Genomic DNA, 18,226 nt, shown 5'->3' with positions numbered 1-18,226 from the left:
TTTAAAATCAATGGAAGTCTACTTTCAATGTTAGTTGATATTTAATTTAGTGCAGACTGTATCACCACACTGGCTCTGACCCGCAGCTTAGATGATCCGAGTTCTTCACGGTACAGATTGTAGAGATACAGTTCTCCCTTGAGTAGGGACGGTTAAGGAGCAGTCAGAGGTCAGCGCCAGCCTTGTCCGCGACCTTCGCATCCCATGAGACGCATATGAACAAACCTATACCCTCCTGCACACAGACAGATCCGCACGCCACAGCCCCATTCCCACAGCGACACCAACACGTACACACACATTCACGCACAAACTAGTGGACACATGCACTAAGATACACTTAAACAGCTTGGCACACTCGTATGCAGATATATACGCACAATCTCACACTCACACACACACCAACCCACACACACACTCACACACACAGACAGACACACTAACACACACACACTCACAGACACACAGACAAACGTACACACTCACAAACATACATACAACACACACACTCACAGACACACACACACACACTCGCAGATACTCTCACTCACACACACACACAAACACACACATTCACACTCACACTGACTCACACTCATGTTCGCACACACTCACACACACACACACTTACAGACACTCACACAGACAGACAGACATGCACACACAAACACAGGGACATGCACTCACACACTCACACACACTCACACACACTCACACACACTCACACAAATACACAGACACATACACACGCACACTCAGACACATAAAAACACATACACTCACACACACTCACACACACTCACACACACACACACTCACACACACTCACACACACACACTCACTCACACACACTCACGCACACACACTCACACACACACACTCACACTCACACACACACACACACTCACTCACACACACTCACACACACACACACTCACTCACACACACTCACTCACTCACACACACACACTCACACTCACTCACACACACACACTCACACTCACTCACACACACACACACTCACTCACACACACACACTCACACTCACTCACACACACACACACTGACCCAGCATTGGCTGAGAGCTGAACTTCCTCCGCCATGCAATACATTCACCCGTGGGGTGTCATCTGGCCCATTCCTCCAGCCCTCAGCATGCCCCCAATCCTCGTCACCCGGGCAACTACAGCCCGTCTCTCCACCAACTACCGGAAAGGGAGTTGATGGAGGAGGGATTCCTGGGCAGTGGCTGCCTGTTGACAGCAGGTACTGCGGGTGGAGGGGGAGGGGGGGTGGGGGGGGAAGGGGGGGGGGGAGGGGGGGGTGCTGCGTCGCAGGGTGACCGTGCTCTGGTTAAAGACGGGCAATGCCTGCAAGCAGCTCCGAAGACCCTCCCAGGCCTACGCACAGGAGCTGCCCGTTATAATTCAGGCCGTGTACCTGGCAAGAGAAAGGTGTCTCCAGGGTAACCCATCGAGGGAAGGGCTCGACATCGAGGTATCCCCGCAGTGTCTGAAGGCGGAAGATCACCATCAGGGTGCAGAGGCACACCAGTGCCTGACCGCCCACCCTAAGCGGGAGTTTGTGAAGGATAGTGACATTGTTGCTATGATTCTGAGGTGATGGGTGAGGCGTTGCGTATGGTTTTGGTCTCTTTACCTCAAGGGAGACATTGTTTCTCTAGATTCGAGAGGGAATGTGCAATGACCTCAACCAAGCCTATTGGAGTATGAGCTCCCTGATTGAGGTAATGATTGGAGTATGAGCTCCCTGATTGAGGTAATGATTGGAGAATGAGCTCCCTGATTGAGGTAATGATTGCCTGCCCAATCAGGGAGTCTTATCTGTGTTTGGAAAGAGAGGTGTCAGAATTACTGACCCGCTGGATTCTGACCTTGCGCCTGAAGCACGCTTAGAAGTGGGGATAAGTTTGTAAATAAAGGGCATTGCAATTGTATAGGGTGCTGGTGAGACCAAAGACGTGCTGGTTGGGTGCATTGGCCGTGTTGAATTCTCCCCCAGTCAGTGGAATTCTCACTCCGGCAGGCGCTTCGGGGATTTTCACAGTAACCTCAGTGTTGTGTCCCATTTTGGTCTCCTTATTTGAGGAAGGATGCGGTGGCATTGGAGGCAGTTCAGAGGAGGTTCACCAGATTCCAGGGATAAGAGGGTTGACGTATGAGGAGAGATTAAACAGTTTGGGTTTGTACTGGCTGGAGTTTAGAAGGATGAGGGGGGATCTGATCGAGGTATATAAAATTTTAAAAGGGATTGATAAAGTAAATGTGGACCAAATGTTTCCCCTTGTGGGGCAATCGAGAACAAGAGGTCACAGGTATAGGCTGAGAGGCGGTGGATTTAAAACTGAGATGAGGAGGAACTACTTCTCACAGAGGGTGGTGAATTTGTGGAACTCGCTGCCCCATCGCGCGGTGGAGTCTGAATCATTGAATGGTTTCAAGAAGATAAATATATTTCTGGTTTTTAAAAATGGATTAAAGGGATATGGGGAATAGGTGGGGAGGTGGATTGGAAACCAGGAAGCGATCAGCCATGATCGTGATGAATGGCGGAGCAAGCTCGAAGGGCTGAATGGCCTCCTCCTGCTCCTAATTCCTGTGTTCCTATGAATCTGGTGAAGGGACACCGGCCTCTGAGGAATTATTTCAGAATGCAATTGTCTTTTCGGGTATATTCACACTACGTTGTTGATTTTTCCCCATTGGGGAATATTGGGGGAAGTGGGGAATAGTGGGGAAAGTGGGCTGTATAAGGCTCTGGTCAGACCCCATTTGGAGTATTGTGAGCAGTTTTGGGCCCCGTATCGAAGGAAGGATGTGCTGGCCTTGGAAAGGGTCCAGAGAAGCTTCACAAGAATGATCCCTGGAATGAAGAGCGTGTCGTATGAGGAACGGTTGAGGGCTCTGGGTCTGTACTCGTTGGAGTTTCGAAGGATGAGGGGGGATCTTATTGAAACTTACAGGATACTGCGAGGCCTGGATAGAGTGGACGTGGAGAGGATGTTTCCACTAGTGGGAAAAACTAGAACCAGAGGCACAATCTCAGGCTAAAGGGACGATCCTTTAAAACAGAGATGAGGAGGAATTTCTTCAGCCAGAGAGTAGTGAATCTGTGGAACTCTTTGCTGCAGAAGGCTGTGGAGGCCGGGTCATTGAGTGTCTTTAAGACAGAGATAGATAGATTCTTGATTAATAAGGGGATCAGGGGTTATGGGGAAAAGGCGGGAGAATGGGGATGAGAAAAATATCAGCCATGATTGAATGGCGGAGCAGACTCGATGGGCCGAGTGGCCTAAATCTGCTCCTATGTCTTGTGGTCTTATGAAAGAGTGGGGGAAGTGGGGAAAGGAGCGGGGGAAGTGGGGAAAGGGGGGAAGTGGGGGAAGGAGTGGAGGAAGTGGGGAATAGTGGGGGAAATGGGGAAAGGATTGAGGGAAGTAGGGAATAGTGGGGGAAGTGGGGAATAGTGGGGGAAGTAGGGAATTGTGGGAGAAGTGGGGAATTGTGGGGGAAGTGGGGAATTGTGGGGAAAGTGGGAAGGTTGGGATTACTGGGACAAGTGGGGAATTGTGGGGAAGTGGGGAATAGTGGGGAAGTGGAGAATAGTGGGGAAGTGGGGAATAGTCGGGGGAGTGGGGAATAGTCGGGGGAGTGGGGAATAGTGGGGGAAGGGGGGAATAGTGGGGGAAATGGGGAAAGGGTGCGGGAAGTGGGAAAGGACTCCTGAGCTGATATCAACCAATTAACCTACATTATGTGGTCAACAAGCCTTGAACTTGAACCCATAGCTTCTGGCCTAGAGGAGGGGCGCTGACACCGCACCAGAAGACTTCGTTAGTAACGTGATAGTGACCAGATAATCTGCCTTAGAATCATTGAATCCAGATAGTGCAGGAGGAGGCCATTTGGCCCATCGCGTCTGCACTGACAGCAATCCTACTCAGGCCCTATCCCCATAACCCCACATATTTACCCTGCTAGTTCCCCTGACATTAAGGGATAATTTAGCATGGTCATTCGACCTAACTTGCACATCTTTGGAGTGTGGGAGGAAACTGGTGTTGATCCAGCAGAAAGGATTCTTCAGTTATCGGCAATAAAATAAAACAAAACTTACTCCAACTTATAAATCAAAGAAAAAGGGTTTAATAAAGAAACTTCATTACTCCAACACTCGAGGCCGCCCCCGGGCCATTCCGAGCTCCCACAATCCCCAGCAGCTTCTCATTTAGACTGAGACAGCTGGTCAGCTGACCACCACATCATTTTGTGATTGGTTACAGAGTTTACCAGGTCAGCTGGTCAGCTGACCCTCACAGCATGTTACCATTGGTCACATTACAACAGATCCAATGTTACCATTGGTTACTTTCTAACAACCAGAGCACCCGGAGGAAACCCGCACAGACACGGGGAGAAAGTGCAAACTCCGCGCAGACAGTGACTCAAGTCGGGAATCGAACGCAGGCCCCTGGCGCTGTGAGGCAGCAACGCTAACCACTGTGCCACCGTAATTTTAATTGAGAGCGAGAGAGAGCGAGAGAGTAAGAGAGAGCTTTGACTTGTAAGGAGAAGCTGGATAAACTGGGACCAAAAGAGAAAATGCTGGAAAATCTCAGCAGATCTGGCAGCATCTGTAAGGAGAGCAAACAGCTGAGGTTTTGCTTTGACAAAGGGTCACCTGGACTCGAAACGTCAGCTCTTTTCTCTCCTCACAGATGCTGCCAGACCTGCCGAGATTTTCCAGCATTTTCTCTTTTAGTTTCAGATTCCAGCATCCGCAGTAATTTGCTTTTATCCTGGATAGACTGGGATTCTTTTCCCTGGAGCGCAGGCCACTTAGGAATGATCTTACAGAGGCCTATAAAATAATGAGGGGCAGAAATCAGTTAGATAGTTAACATCTTTTCCCAAAGGTAGGGGAGTCTAAAACTAGAGGGCATAGGTTTAAGGTGAGAGGGGAGAGGGTCTAGAGGGGTAATATTTTCACACAGAGGGTGGAAACAGAGATGAGGAGGAATTTCTTCAGCCAGAGAGTGGTGAATCTGTGGAACTCTTTGCCGCAGAAGGCTGTGGGGGGCCAGGTCATTGAGTGTCTTTAAGACAGAGATAGATAGGTTCTTGATTAATAAGGGGATCAGGGGTTATGGGGAAAAGGCAGGAGAATGAGGATGAGAAAAATATCAGCCATGATTGAATGGCGGAGCAGACTCGATGGGCCGAGTGGCCTAATTCTGCTCCTATGTCTTATGGTCTTATGAAAGAGTGGGGGAAGTGGGGAATAGTGGGGTGGTGAGTGTCTGGAACGAGGTGTCAGAGGTAGTAGTAGAGGCGGGTACAATTTTGTTTTTTAAGAAGCATTTAGACAGTTACATGGGTAAGATGGGTATAGAGGGATATGGGCCAAATGTGGGCAATTGGGACTATCTTGGTGGTTTAAAAAAAGGGCAGCATGGACAGGTTGGGCCGAAGGGCCTGTTTCCATGCTGTAATGATTCTACCGCAGAGACACAGCTGCCATATTTTACAATGTTGACTGAAGGGTAAGTGTTGGCCAGGGCACTGGGGAGAAGATCTCTGCTCCTCAAGTCATGCGTGGGATCTTCTGCATCCAACTGAGAGGGCAGAACGAGTTTAATCCCTTCATTTAAAAGTTGGTACCTTCCAAGCGCCCGCCTGGATTTGTGTTCAAGTCTCCAGAGTGGGACTCGAACCCGTAACCTGAGATAAGACTGTTCCCACGTGGGTCACAGCTGACACTTACACTTCAATACCTGATCAAAACAACAGACAAACCGTACAGGAATGCAGTAAATACATTTAAAATGCTGCGAGTAATGAAGATTAATGGCGTTTAGTGCAACCTACGCACTCGATGCTGACTGAAGGGACAGCGCTAATAAAGCATCTGAGTGAAATCAAATGTGTTGAGTTACATTTTAATATCAAAAAGGAACATGTTCCGTGCACACCAGTACAACATCAATTAGCATTCAGATAGCGCCTTGCAGACAGTGAGTAAATGTCCACAGGCACAGCAGCACACTGGTTAGCACCGCTGCCTCGCAGCGCCAGGGACCCGGGTCAAATTCCGGCCTCGGGTCACTGTCTGTGCGGAGTTTGCACATTCTCCCCGTGTCTGCGTGGGTTTCCTCCGGGTGCTCCGGTTAGGTGAATTGGCCATGCTAAATTGACCCTTAGTGTCCAAAGATGTGCAGGTTAGGTGGATTGGCCATGCTAAATTGCCCCTTAGTGTCCAAAGATGTGCAGGTTAGGTGGATTGGCCATGCTAACCTGCCCCTTAGTGAACAAAGATGTGTAGGTTAGGTGGATTGGCCATGATAAATTGTCCCTTAGTGTACAAAGATGTACAGGTCAGGTGGAGTGGCCTTGCTAAATTGCCCCTTAGTGTACAAAGATATTGTAGGTTAGGTGGATTGGCCATGCTAAATTGCCCCTTAGTGTCCAAAGATGTGTAGGTTAGGTGGATTGGCCATGCTAAATTGCCCCTTAGTGTCCAAAGATGTGCGGGTTAGGTGGATTGGCCATGCTAAATTGTCCCTTAGTGTCCCAAGATGTGTAGGTTAGGTGGATTGGCCATGCTAAATTGTCCCTTAGTGTCCAAAGATGTGCAGGTTAGGTGGATTGGCCATGCTAACCTGCCCCTTAGTGAACAAAGATGTGTAGGTTAGGTGGATTGGCCATGATAAATTGTCCCTTAGTGTACAAAGATGTACAGGTCAGGTGGAGTGGCCATGCTAAATTGCCCCTTAGTGTACAAAGATATTGTAGGTTAGGTGGATTGGCCATGCTAAATTGCCCCTTAGTGTCCAAAGATGTGTAGGTTAGGTGGATTGGCCATGCTAAATTGCCCCTTAGTGTCCAAAGATGTGCGGGTTAGGTGGATTGGCCATGCTAAATTGTCCCTTAGTGTCCCAAGATGTGTAGGTTAGGTGGATTGGCCATGCTAAATTGTCCCTTAGTGTCCAAAGATGTGCAGGTTAGGTGGATTGGCCATGCTAACTTGCCCCTTAGTGAACAAAGATGTGTAGGTTAGGTGGATTGGCCATGATAAATTGTCCCTTAGTGTACAAAGATGTACAGGTCAGGTGGAGTGGCCATGCTAAATTGCCCCTTAGTGTACAAAGATATTGTAGGTTAGGTGGATTGGCCATGCTAAATTGCCCCTTAGTGTCCTAAGATGTGCAGATTAGGTAGATTAGCTATGGTAAATGGCCCCTTAGTGTCCCAAGATGTGTAGAGTGGTGGATTGGCCATGGAAATGCACTGGGTTACGAGGTTGGGGTGGGGGAGAGGGCCTGGGTAAGATGTTCTATCGGGGAATAGGTGCAAACCCAATGGGCCAAATGGCCTCCTTCTGCACTGTAGGGATTCTATGATTCGATGACTCTCTGTGTGTGGGATCCCAAACGGGTGCACAAGATAAAGAGAGAACCAGAAATCGTGGATCATGCCGGTGGGATCCCGATTTCCTGAATATCCCCACCCCCCCTCGCCGGCAACCTAATCAGATTCATACTCCTAATGTGTCTGGATAGGTTGCTCTTACAGGGAGTCAATGCAGAGCCAATGGGCCGAATGGCCTCATTCTAACCTGTAGATTGGCCATGTTGTGGATGGTGTAGAGGACAGTTATAATCTACAGAACGATAGCGATGGGTTGGTGGAGTGGACGGTAAAGTGGCAGATAGATTTTAAGATAGAGGAGGATGAGGTGATGTATTTAGGGAGGTCCAGAAGGTGCAGGGAATACACAATAAATGGGAATATACTAAGGAGGGTGGATGATTTGAGAGATCTTGGCGTACAAGTGCACAGGTCCCTAAAGACAGCAGCTCAAGTAGACAAGGTTGTAAGGAAGGCATGAGGAATCCTGCCCTTCATTGGCAGAGAGATAGAATGTAAAAGTGTGGAAATAATGTTGGAAGTGTATAGAACACTGATGAGGCCACAACTAGAGTATTGTGTGCAGCTCTGGTCACCATATTACAGGAAGGATGTAATTGTTCTGGAGACAGAGTGCAGAGGAGGTTTACAAGAATGTTACCAGGGCTTGAAAACTGTAACTATGAGGAGAGATTGGATAGGTTGGGGTTATTTCCCTTGGAACAAAGAAGGCTGAGGGCTGACTTGATTGAGGTATCCAAAATTATGAAGGGGAAGAGATAGAGTGGGGAAGGATCAAATTGTTTCCCTTGACGGAGAATTCTAGACATAGATCCAGGATAAGTGACAGAGGGTGTAGAGGGGACATGAGGAAGAACTTTCTTCTGCAGAGGGTGGTGGGGTGTCTGGAATTCACTGCCTGAGTTGGTGGTGGAGACAGAGACCCTAAACTCTTTTACAAAGTACCTGGATCTGCACCGTGAGTGTTGTAAGCCATGGGGCTATGGGGCCGGATGCAGGAAGGTGGGATTAGAAAGGGTGTCCTCGGGCTGGCCTGGACAAGATGGGCCGAATGGCCTCCTCCCGTGCTGTAACCTCCCTGTGGTTCTATGTAGGGATTCTATGGTTCCATCCGAGAATGAACCTTCCGTTAAGTGTGACCATAGGGAATTGCAACAGTTATTTTCGGTACCCCACAAATCCTGCGGAATAAGAATGACAAAGGGAGGAATTTTCCCATTCTGCCCCCACGGGAACCGAAGCGGGCGCGACACGGACTATGCAAAGGTCCGCTACGATCCTTTAAAACAGAGATGAGGAGGAATTTCTTCAGCCAGAGGGTGGTGAACCTGTGGAACTCTTTGCCGCAGAAGGCTGTGGAGGCCGGGTCATTAAGTGTCTTGAAGACAGAGATAGATAGGTTTTTGATTAATAAGGGGATCAGGGGTTATGGGGAAAAGGCAGGAGAATGGGGATGAAAACATATCAGCCATGATGGAATGGCGGAGCAGACTCGATGGGCCGAGTGGCCTAATTCTGCTCCTATGTCTTATGGTCTTATTTGATTTAATTTGATTTGATTTGATTTATTATTGTCACATGTATTAGCATACAGTGAGAAGTATTGTTTCTTGCGTGCTTTACAGACAAAGCATACCGTTCATAGAGAAGGAAACGAGAGAGTGCAGAATGTAGTGTTACAACCATAGCTCGGGTGTAGAGAAAGATCAACTTAATGCGAGGTAGGAAGTCTGATGGCAGCAGGGAAGAAGCTGTTCTTGAGTTGGTTGGTACGTGACCTCAGACCTTTGTATCTTTTTCCCGGCAGAAGAAGGGGGAAGAGAGAATGTCCGGGGTGCGTGGGGCCCTTAATTATGCTGCCTGCTTTGCTGAGACAACGGGGACATGTAGATAGAGTCAATGGATGGAAGGCTGGTTTATGGACCCTGGGTGGGATTTCCCGGCATCGGGAGGGTGGGGGGACGTGGCTGGAAAATCCTACTGAAAGATTTGAGGCTGAGCTGGGGAAGGTGGCAAGTGTTGGCCACTAGATGATGCCATGGAGCATGTTTCTGAACTACTTCCTCCAACATTGGCCGCCATGTTGTCTGCACATTCACCAATTTACCGGTTAATATTGGCAATTATTTTATCTCTTTAGAGTTTGGGATTGATTTTTTAAAAATGTTAATCGCATATGAGTTGCTCTGATGGTTCCCAAGTGTACTGCATAAATCAATGGGAATCTAAGACTAACAGAGAACGGGGAAATTAATCCCTTTTGACTACACAATGCTAACAGGGACGAAAGTGGTCAGGTTATGAGGAGAGACAAGGCTTGGATGTCCTTGAGTATTGAAGATTAGGGGATGGTGGAGGATTTAAGTTTCTGAAGCATTTTTGTAAACATACTTTTGGCCCCACACACTGTTTATTACCCTTTGAGGATCTAACAACTACAACAAGGCCCATTTTCAGTCGCCTTGCCATAGGAAAGATGTTATTAAACCAAAGAGAGTGCAGAAGAGATGTTGCCAGGACTCATGGGATTGAGTTATAGGGAGAGATTGATTGGACAGGTAGGACTTTGTTCTTTGGAGTGTAGGAGACTGAGGGGTGCCACTATAGGGGTGTATAAGATCATAAGGCACGTGGAAAGGGTGAATGCACTCAGTCTTTTTCCCAGGGTTGGGGAATTGAGAACTCGAGGGCACAGGTTTAAGTTAAATGGGGAAAGATTTAATGGGAACCTGAGGAGCAACTTTTTATACAGAGGATGGTGCGTATGTGGAATGAGCTGCCAGAGGAAGTGGTTGAGGCAGTGACATTGACAACATTTAAAAGACATTTGGACAGATACATGGATAAGTATGAGCTCCCTGATTGAGATAATGATTGGAGTATGAGCTCCTTGATTGCGGTAATGATTGGAGTATGAGCTCCCTGATTGAGACAATGATTGGAGTATGAGCTCCCTGATTGAGGTAATGATTGGAGTATGAGCTCCCTGATTGAGGCAATGATTGGAGTATGAGCTCCCTGATTGAGGTAATGATTGGAGCATGAGCTCCCTGATTGAGGTAATGATTGGAGCATGAGCTCCCTGATTGAGGCAATGATTGGAGTATAAGCTCCCTGATTGAGGAGATGATTGGAGTATGAGCTCCCTGATTGACGTAATGATTGGAGTTTGAGCTCCCTGATTGAGGCAATGATTGGAGTATGAGCTCCCTGATTGAGGTAATGATTGGAGTATGAGCTCTATGATTGAGGTAATGATTGGAGCATGAGCTCACTGATTGAGGCAATGATTGGAGTATGAGCTCCCTGATTGAGGCAATGATTGGAGTATGAGCTCCCTGATTGAGGTCATGATTGGAGTATGAGCTCCCTGATTGAGGTAATGATTGGAGTATGAACTCCCTAATTGAGACAATGATTGGAGTATGAGCTCCCTGGTTGAGGCAATGATTGGAGTATGAGCTCCCTGATTGAGGTAATGATTGGAGCATGAGCTCCCTGATTGAGACAATGATTGGAGTATGAGCTCCCTGATTGAGACAATGATTGGAGTATGAGCTCCCTGGTTGAGGCAATGATTGGAGTATGAGCTCCCTGATTGAGGTATTGATTGCCTGCCCAAGAAGGCAGCCTCACCTGAGTCTGGTCCACATACCCTCCAGATTCTGACTTTGTACATGAAGCACTCGAGGAGTGGAATAGAGTTTGTAGATGAAGGGAATCTGGTGATGGGACACCGGCATCTGAGGTGGGGAATAGTGGGGGGAATTGGTGGGAGGATTCCTGAGCTTGGTATTTGGGTCCCTGGCACTGTGAGGCAGCAGTGCTAACCACTGTGCCACCGTGTTGCCTCCTAAGGGTTAACCTTAAAAGCGGAGCCAAGCCATCCAGAGGTGACATCAGGAGGCTGATCTTCATACAAAGCATCATGAAATCTAGAACCTTCTCTCTCTGGCGGCCTTGGAGAGGGCGGGAAGGGGAAGTGCTGCACAGATTTACCAGAATGATGCCTGGGAACCAAGGAGTAAGCATCAGGAGAGACGTAACAAACTAAGGTTGGATTGTCTGGAATGTAGAAGGGTAAGGGGGGTATTTAATTTAAAGTTTAAGGTGCGGTGGGGAATGGATTGTCCTTATTCCCACGGGTTGAGGAGTCTGGGGGCTGCGGTTTTTCCAGCGCGTTTAGCAGGTGATGGAGTCAATTTGCCATTGGCCGCCAATGGGATTGTCCAGACCCGCCAAAGTCTACAATGTCTTGTATGGTCCGCCCGCCCCACCAGCTGGGGGTGGGGGGTGGGGGTTGCCTTTGACAGGTCTGGAAGATCCCATTCTCGGTCCAGAGGACGGTGGGCTGAATCCTATAGCCCTGTCACAGAGGGTGTGGGGCTGGAAAATGCACCGAGTCGTTCAGTGACCCATTGACTTCAGCGGGAATGGAAAATCTCAGCGGCAGAAAGTTCCACTCAGAGTCTAAAACCTAGAGGCAGGACATTTCTAGGGGTGGAATTCTGCGCACAGAGGAATCGGCAAATTACAACATCCCTCAACAAAAAGCAATCCATCTCCTGTTAATCTTCACACTAAGATTGATAGACTTTTGTTGACCAATGAGATTGAGGGATATGGACAAAGTTAGAGACAGGTCACAGACTAGTCATGATCTCATTGAATGTTGGAGCAGGGTCAAGGGGCTGAATACCCTCTCCTGTTCCAAAGATTAGGGCTGAATGGCCTTCTCCTGTTCCAATGATCGGGGCTGAATGGCCTCCTCCTGTCCCAATAATCAGGGCTGAATGGCCTCCTTCTGTCCCTTGATCAGGGCCAAATGGCCTCCTCCTGTCCCAATGAGCAAGGCTGAATGGCCTCCTCCTATCCCTTGATCAGGACTGAATGGCCTCCTCCTGTTCCCATGAGCAGGGCTGAATGATTTGGTTTGATTTATTATTGTCACATGTATTAACATACAGTGAAAATTATTGTTTCTTGCACGCTATACAGAGCATACCGTTCATAGAGAACGAAACTAAAGAGTGCAGAATGTAGTGTTATAGTCATAGCTAGGGTGTAGAGAAAGATCAACTTAATGCGAGGTAGGTCCATTCAGAAGTCTGACAGCAGCAGGGAAGAAGCTGTTCTTGAGTCGGTTGGTACGTGACCTCAGACTTTTGTATCTTTTTCCCAAAGGAAGAAGCTGAAAGAGAGAATATCCAGGCTGCATGGGGGCCTTGATTATGCTGCCTGCTTTGCCAAGGCAACGGGAAGTGTAGACAGAGTCAATGGATGGAAGGCTGGTTTGCGTGATGGATTGGGCTACATTCACCATCTTTTGTAGTTCCTTGTGGTCTTGGGTAGAGCAGGAGCCATACCAAGCTGTGATACAACCAGAAAGAATGCTTTCTATGGTGCATCTGTAAAAGTTGGTGAGAGTCGTAGCTGACATGCCAAATTTCCTTAGTCTTCTGAGAAAGTAGAGACGTTGATGGGCTTTCTTAACTATGGTGTCGGCATGGGGGGGACCAGGACAGGTTGTTGGTGATCTGGACACCTAAATACATGAAGCTCTCGACCCTTTCTACTTCATCCCCGTTGATGTAGACAGGGGCATGTTCTCCTTTATGCTTCCTGAAGTTGATGACAATCTCCTTCGTTTTGTTGACATTGAGGGAGAGATTATTGTTGCCGCACCAGTTCACCAGATTCTCTATCTCATTCCTGTACTCTGTCTCGTCATTGTTTGAGATCCAACCCACTACGGTGGTGTTGTCAGCAAACTTGAAAATCAAATTGGAAGAGAATTTGGCCACACAGTCATTGGTGTATAAGGAGTATAGTAGGGGGCTGAGAACACAGCCTTGTGGGGCACCGGTGTTGAGGATGATCGTGGAGGAGGTGTTGTTGCCTCTCCTTACTGATTGTGGGCTGTGAGTTAGGAAGTTCAGGATCCAGTCGCAGAGGAAGGTGCCAAGGCCCAGGCCATGGAGTTTGGAGATGAGTTTCAAAGGAATAATAGTGTTGAAGTCTGAGCTGTAGTCAATGAATAGGAGTCTGACATAGGTGAATGGCCTCCTCCTGTCCCAACAACAGGGCTGAATGGCCTCCTGCTGTCCCAATGAGCAGGGCTGAATGGCCTCCTCATGTCCCAATGAGCAGAGCTGAATGGCCTCCTCCTGTTCCAACAATCATGGATAAATGGCCTCCTTCTGTCCCAATGAGCAGAGCTGAATGGCCTCCTTCTGTCCCAATGAGCAGGGCTGAATGGCCTCCTCCTGTAATTGTGCATGTTGAGGGCATTTACTATCTGTCTTATGAGTATCTGGGCCTGGCTGGAGTACCCCTCTTTAATGTCCCTCTCTCTGATTCAGCCCACAGAGAAATCTGGATGGTTTGGTCGCGAATCACTGATAAATTATGAATGGAAGCGATGATGATGATGGTGATGAAGGCACGTCAAACGCAGAGGATGAGATTCAGCTCGGGCAGGACTGTTAGCCGACTGATACTGCTCACCCTTTGGACTTTGTCACTGCTGACTGGCCTGGCCCAGTCCCACGTCTGCCCCAAGGGCTGCTCCTGCAGCAACCAGTTCAGCAAGGTGATCTGCACCCGCTACGAACTGCGGGAGGTCCCTGAAAGCATCTCCACCAACACCCGCTACCTGAACCTGCAGGAGAACATCATCCAGGTCATCAAGGCGGACACCTTCAAGCAACTGCGACACCTGGAGATCCTGCAGCTCAGCAAGAATCTGATCCGGCAGGTGGAGGTGGGGGCTTTTAATGGTCTCACCAACCTCAACACGCTGGAGCTCTTTGACAACCGGCTGACCACGGTTCCCAGCGGGGCCTTTGAGTACCTGTCCAAGCTCCGAGAGCTCTGGCTCAGAAATAACCCCATCGAGAGTATCCCTTCCTACGCTTTCAACCGGGTGCCCTCACTGAGACGCCTGGATCTGGGTGAGCTCAAGAAGCTGGAATACATCTCCGACGCTGCCTTTGAGGGGCTGATCAACCTGAGGTATCTCAACCTGGGCATGTGTAACCTGGTGGAGATCCCCAATCTCACCCCCCTCATCAAGCTGGAAGAGTTGGAGCTATCGGGCAACCGGCTGGAGGTGATCCAGCCCGGCTCCTTCCAAGGCCTCACCAACCTCCGCAAGCTGTGGCTGATGCACGCCCAGATCCAGCTGATCGAACGCAACGCCTTCGATGACCTCCAGTCGCTGGAGGAGCTCAACCTGTCTCACAACAACCTGACGTCGCTGCCCCACGACCTCTTCACGCCCCTGCACCGGCTGGAGCGGGTCCACCTCAACCACAACCCATGGCACTGCAACTGCGATGTCCTCTGGCTCAGCTGGTGGCTCAAGGAGACGGTGCCCAGCAACACCACCTGCTGTGCCCGCTGCCACTCGCCGCCCAACCTCAAGGCGCGCTACATCGGCGAGCTGGACCAGAGCCACTTCACGTGCTACGCGCCGGTCATCGTGGAGCCGCCCACCGACCTGAACGTGACCGAGGGCATGGCGGCCGAGCTCAAGTGCCGGGCAGCCACCTCCATGACCTCGGTCAACTGGATGACGCCAAACGGCACGTTGATGACCCACGGCTCGTACCGGGTGCGCATCTCGGTGCTGCACGACGGCACGCTTAACTTCACCAACGTGACGGTGCAGGACACGGGCTTGTACACCTGCCTGGTCAGCAACTCCGCTGGCAATGCCACCGCCTCGGCGACCCTCAACGTCTCGGCGGTGGACAGCAGCAACAGCTACAGCTACTTCACCACCGTGACGGTGGAGACGGTGGAGGTGGTGGACGAGCCCAAGTCGACGGAGCGCGAGCCGGGCCCCACCCCCTCGGGCCACTGGGAGACGCCGTACTCCACCACCTCCCTCACCCCGCGCAGCACCAAGTCCACCGAGAGGGCCTTCACGGTGCCCATCACCACGGAGATGGCCGACAACGCCATGGCGGGTCTGGACGACGTGATGAAGACCACCAAGATCATCATTGGCTGCTTTGTGGCCATCACCTTCATGGCGGCTGTCATGCTCATCATCTTCTACAAGCTGAGGAAGCAACACCAACTCCATAAGCACCACGGCCAGACCCGCACCATCGAGATCATCAACGTGGAGGACGACATGGCCGAGGCCACGCCCGGCGACAGCTGCCTGACCCTGCCCGCCGTCGACCACGAGCACCTCAACCACTACACGGCCTACAAGGCCCACTACAACAACAACACCGCCACTGCCGGGGGAGGGGGCGGGGGAGGGGGGGGAGCGGCCCTGAACTGCACCAAAAACCCGCTTCACAACTCTGTGCACGAACCGCTACTCTTTAAATCCAGCTCCAAAGAGAATGTGCAAGAGACACAGATTTGATGGGCGCCCAGCCTCCGGGCCTGGCCACTCGAGGCTTTAGTGCCAACCACAGCCACAACAACAACAACAACAACAACCGCAACAGCAATGGCGGCAGTGACAATACAACAACAACATCGGGAACATACAGGGGAAATGCCTGACTAGCCGCGGAACTGAACGTTTTATTGCACCCTCCGACCCACCCCCCCCCCCCCCCCCCCCAACACCCCCCGCCCACCCGCCTGCACCACCTCCCCATACCCATCCCCCACCCTCCTCCCGGTTCCGGTGCCAGGCTGCCGTGGCGGGTATGGGTGCGTCACAATGAGTCCGGCTTTTTACTGACTTGTACAAATGGACCGACAGTCCCAGGCGAGGCTCGCAATCACTGGCAACCTCACTCTTTCCTCTCTCCCTTCTCTCTCTCTCCTTCTTTTTCCTCTCTCTCTCTCGCTCTGTCCTCTCTCTCTCTCTTTCCTCTCTCTTTTTCTTCTCTCCCTCTCTTTCCTCACTCTTTCCTCTCCCCCTCCCCCCCACCTCTCCTCTCTCTCTCTTCTGCTCACCTTCTCTTTCTTTCTCTCTCCCTCTCTCTTTCCCCTCTTCTTTCTCCTCTCTCTCTTCTCCCCATGTTTCCTCTCTCTCTCTCTTTTCTCTCTTCTCTCTCTGTCTCTCTTTCTCTCTCTCTTTCCTCTCTCCTCCTTCTTTCTCTCACTTTCTCACACTCTCTCTTTCCTGTCTCTCTGTTTCTGTCCTCTCTTTCTCACTTTCCCCATCTCTCTCTTCTCTCTCTCTCTCTCTTTCCCCTCTTCTTTCTCCTTTCTCTCTTCTCTCTCTCTCTTTCTCCTCTTTCCCTCTCCTTCTTTCTACAGATCCTTTTCCTGACTGGGCAACCACTTCCATTGTTTCCATTAGTCCATTTGCTGAACTTTGCATGCTCCGACTGGCAGCCATTTGCAGTGTCCCACCAGTCCCACATTCTGACCCTACCAGTCCCAGACTGGCAGCCATTTCCGGTGTCCCACCAGTCCCACATTCTGACCCTACTAGTCTCAAACTGGCAGCCATTTGCAGTGTCCCACCAGTCCCACATTCTGACCCTACCAGTCTCAGACTGGCAGCCATTTGCAGTGTCCCATCAGTCCCACCTTCTGACCCTACCAGTCTCAGACTGGCAGCCATTTGCAGTGTCCCATCAGTCCCACCTTCTGACCCTACCAGTCCCAGACTGGCAGCCATTTGCAGTGTCCCACCAATCCCACATTCTGACCCCTACCAGTCTCAGACTGGCAGCCATTTGCAATGTCCCATCAGTCTAAGCCAGTATTGCCTCTTTCCATCCCATTCTTCCTTCCGGACTTCAGCCATTTGCAATCTGCAGTGAATAACCTGGCTGGCCTTCCCAATGACCCCAAAGTTCAAGAGCTCGGCGCACTCCTAACCGAGACGCGTGAGGTAATCTTCACGGGAATCGTGAGGCCCCTGTGGCATCTTAGCCTGGCGAGACACTGATATTTCCCATTTGTGTGGTGTAAGCGAGTCAAATTGCAAGTTCAGCCTCTGGTGGTCTGTCCGAGGCTGCTTCGGGGGGGGGGGTGGGGGGGAGGCAGGGGGGTTGGTGGTGGGGGATTGGGGGGGGGCGTTGGTGGAGGGGAAGCGGTGACATTGGATGCACTCAGAACCCAGGAGACGGGGCGGGGCGTCAGAATTCCTGCGACGCAAAGGTGTGAAAGAACGGCGTCGCTACGTTCAGCCAATCTCATCGAAACAAGTCCAAGACTTTATCGGAGGTTATCGCAAGCAAGGCCTCTGTGAGGGAGTGTGCCTGAACCCTGGGGAAGTGGGCGAGTGAGGGACGCTACGGTGGATTTTCTTTCGGGAAGCACCCAATAACAGATCTTTTGTTGACTTTTTTTGTGGTTGGTGGGTGGGGTGGGGTGGGGAGGGGGGGGGGGGGGGTGGAGGAGGGGCCTTCCTGCTGTGTCCCTCACAGAGGGCGTAACCGTAGGGGCCCAGGGATCCGGGGAAGAATCTCAGCTGACTCATCTGACGCCCATTTTTACAGAGGAACTGTAAGGCCTCCATTTGACCCTTGTGACTGAACCAAGGAGCTCTCTGGCCAAGCAACATTGACCGAACGACATCGTGGGCCGCGAGGGGACTTGGCGAGAGGCCAGCTCTTGGAGTCGGATCTCGAGAAACACAGGGTTCCTCTCGAAAGAGAGGGGAGAGGGGTGGAGCACGTTTCAAACTCATTACGACAAAAAAAAAAGATGGTTATGTCTAACGCAAGATTTTTTTTCTCTCTCTCTCTACTGGTTCAGTGCCGGGGCTCCTTCCTGTTCTTTTACCCACAGCCCCGAGACTGAGGGGAGGGAGCCGGGATCGCCGTGCGGGCTACCCGTGTCCGTT

The 18,226-nt window shown here is 50.5% G+C and overlaps 1 protein-coding gene across 1 annotated transcript; it reads left to right on the top strand.

Moving 5' to 3' along the window:
- Positions 1–13,870: 13,870 nt before the first annotated feature.
- lrrc4ba (leucine rich repeat containing 4Ba) lies at positions 13,871–15,835 on the top strand. The gene has a single exon (XM_078237228.1). The coding sequence runs from the start codon at positions 13,871–13,873 to the stop codon at positions 15,833–15,835; it is 1,965 nt and encodes a 654-aa protein (XP_078093354.1).
- The last annotated feature ends 2,391 nt before the right edge of the window (positions 15,836–18,226 follow it).

The sequence above is a fragment of the Mustelus asterias genome, chromosome 21 (assembly GCF_964213995.1).
Source record: "Mustelus asterias chromosome 21, sMusAst1.hap1.1, whole genome shotgun sequence".
Classification (NCBI taxonomy): domain Eukaryota; kingdom Metazoa; phylum Chordata; class Chondrichthyes; order Carcharhiniformes; family Triakidae; genus Mustelus; species Mustelus asterias.
The sequence above is the reverse complement of the archived record's forward strand: the minus strand, read 5'-3'. Positions and strand labels throughout refer to the sequence as shown.

Coding starts and splice junctions, on each gene's coding strand:
- lrrc4ba (XM_078237228.1), top strand. CDS start 13,871: ATGATGATGATGGTGATGAAGGCACGTCAAACGCAGAGGATGAGATTC.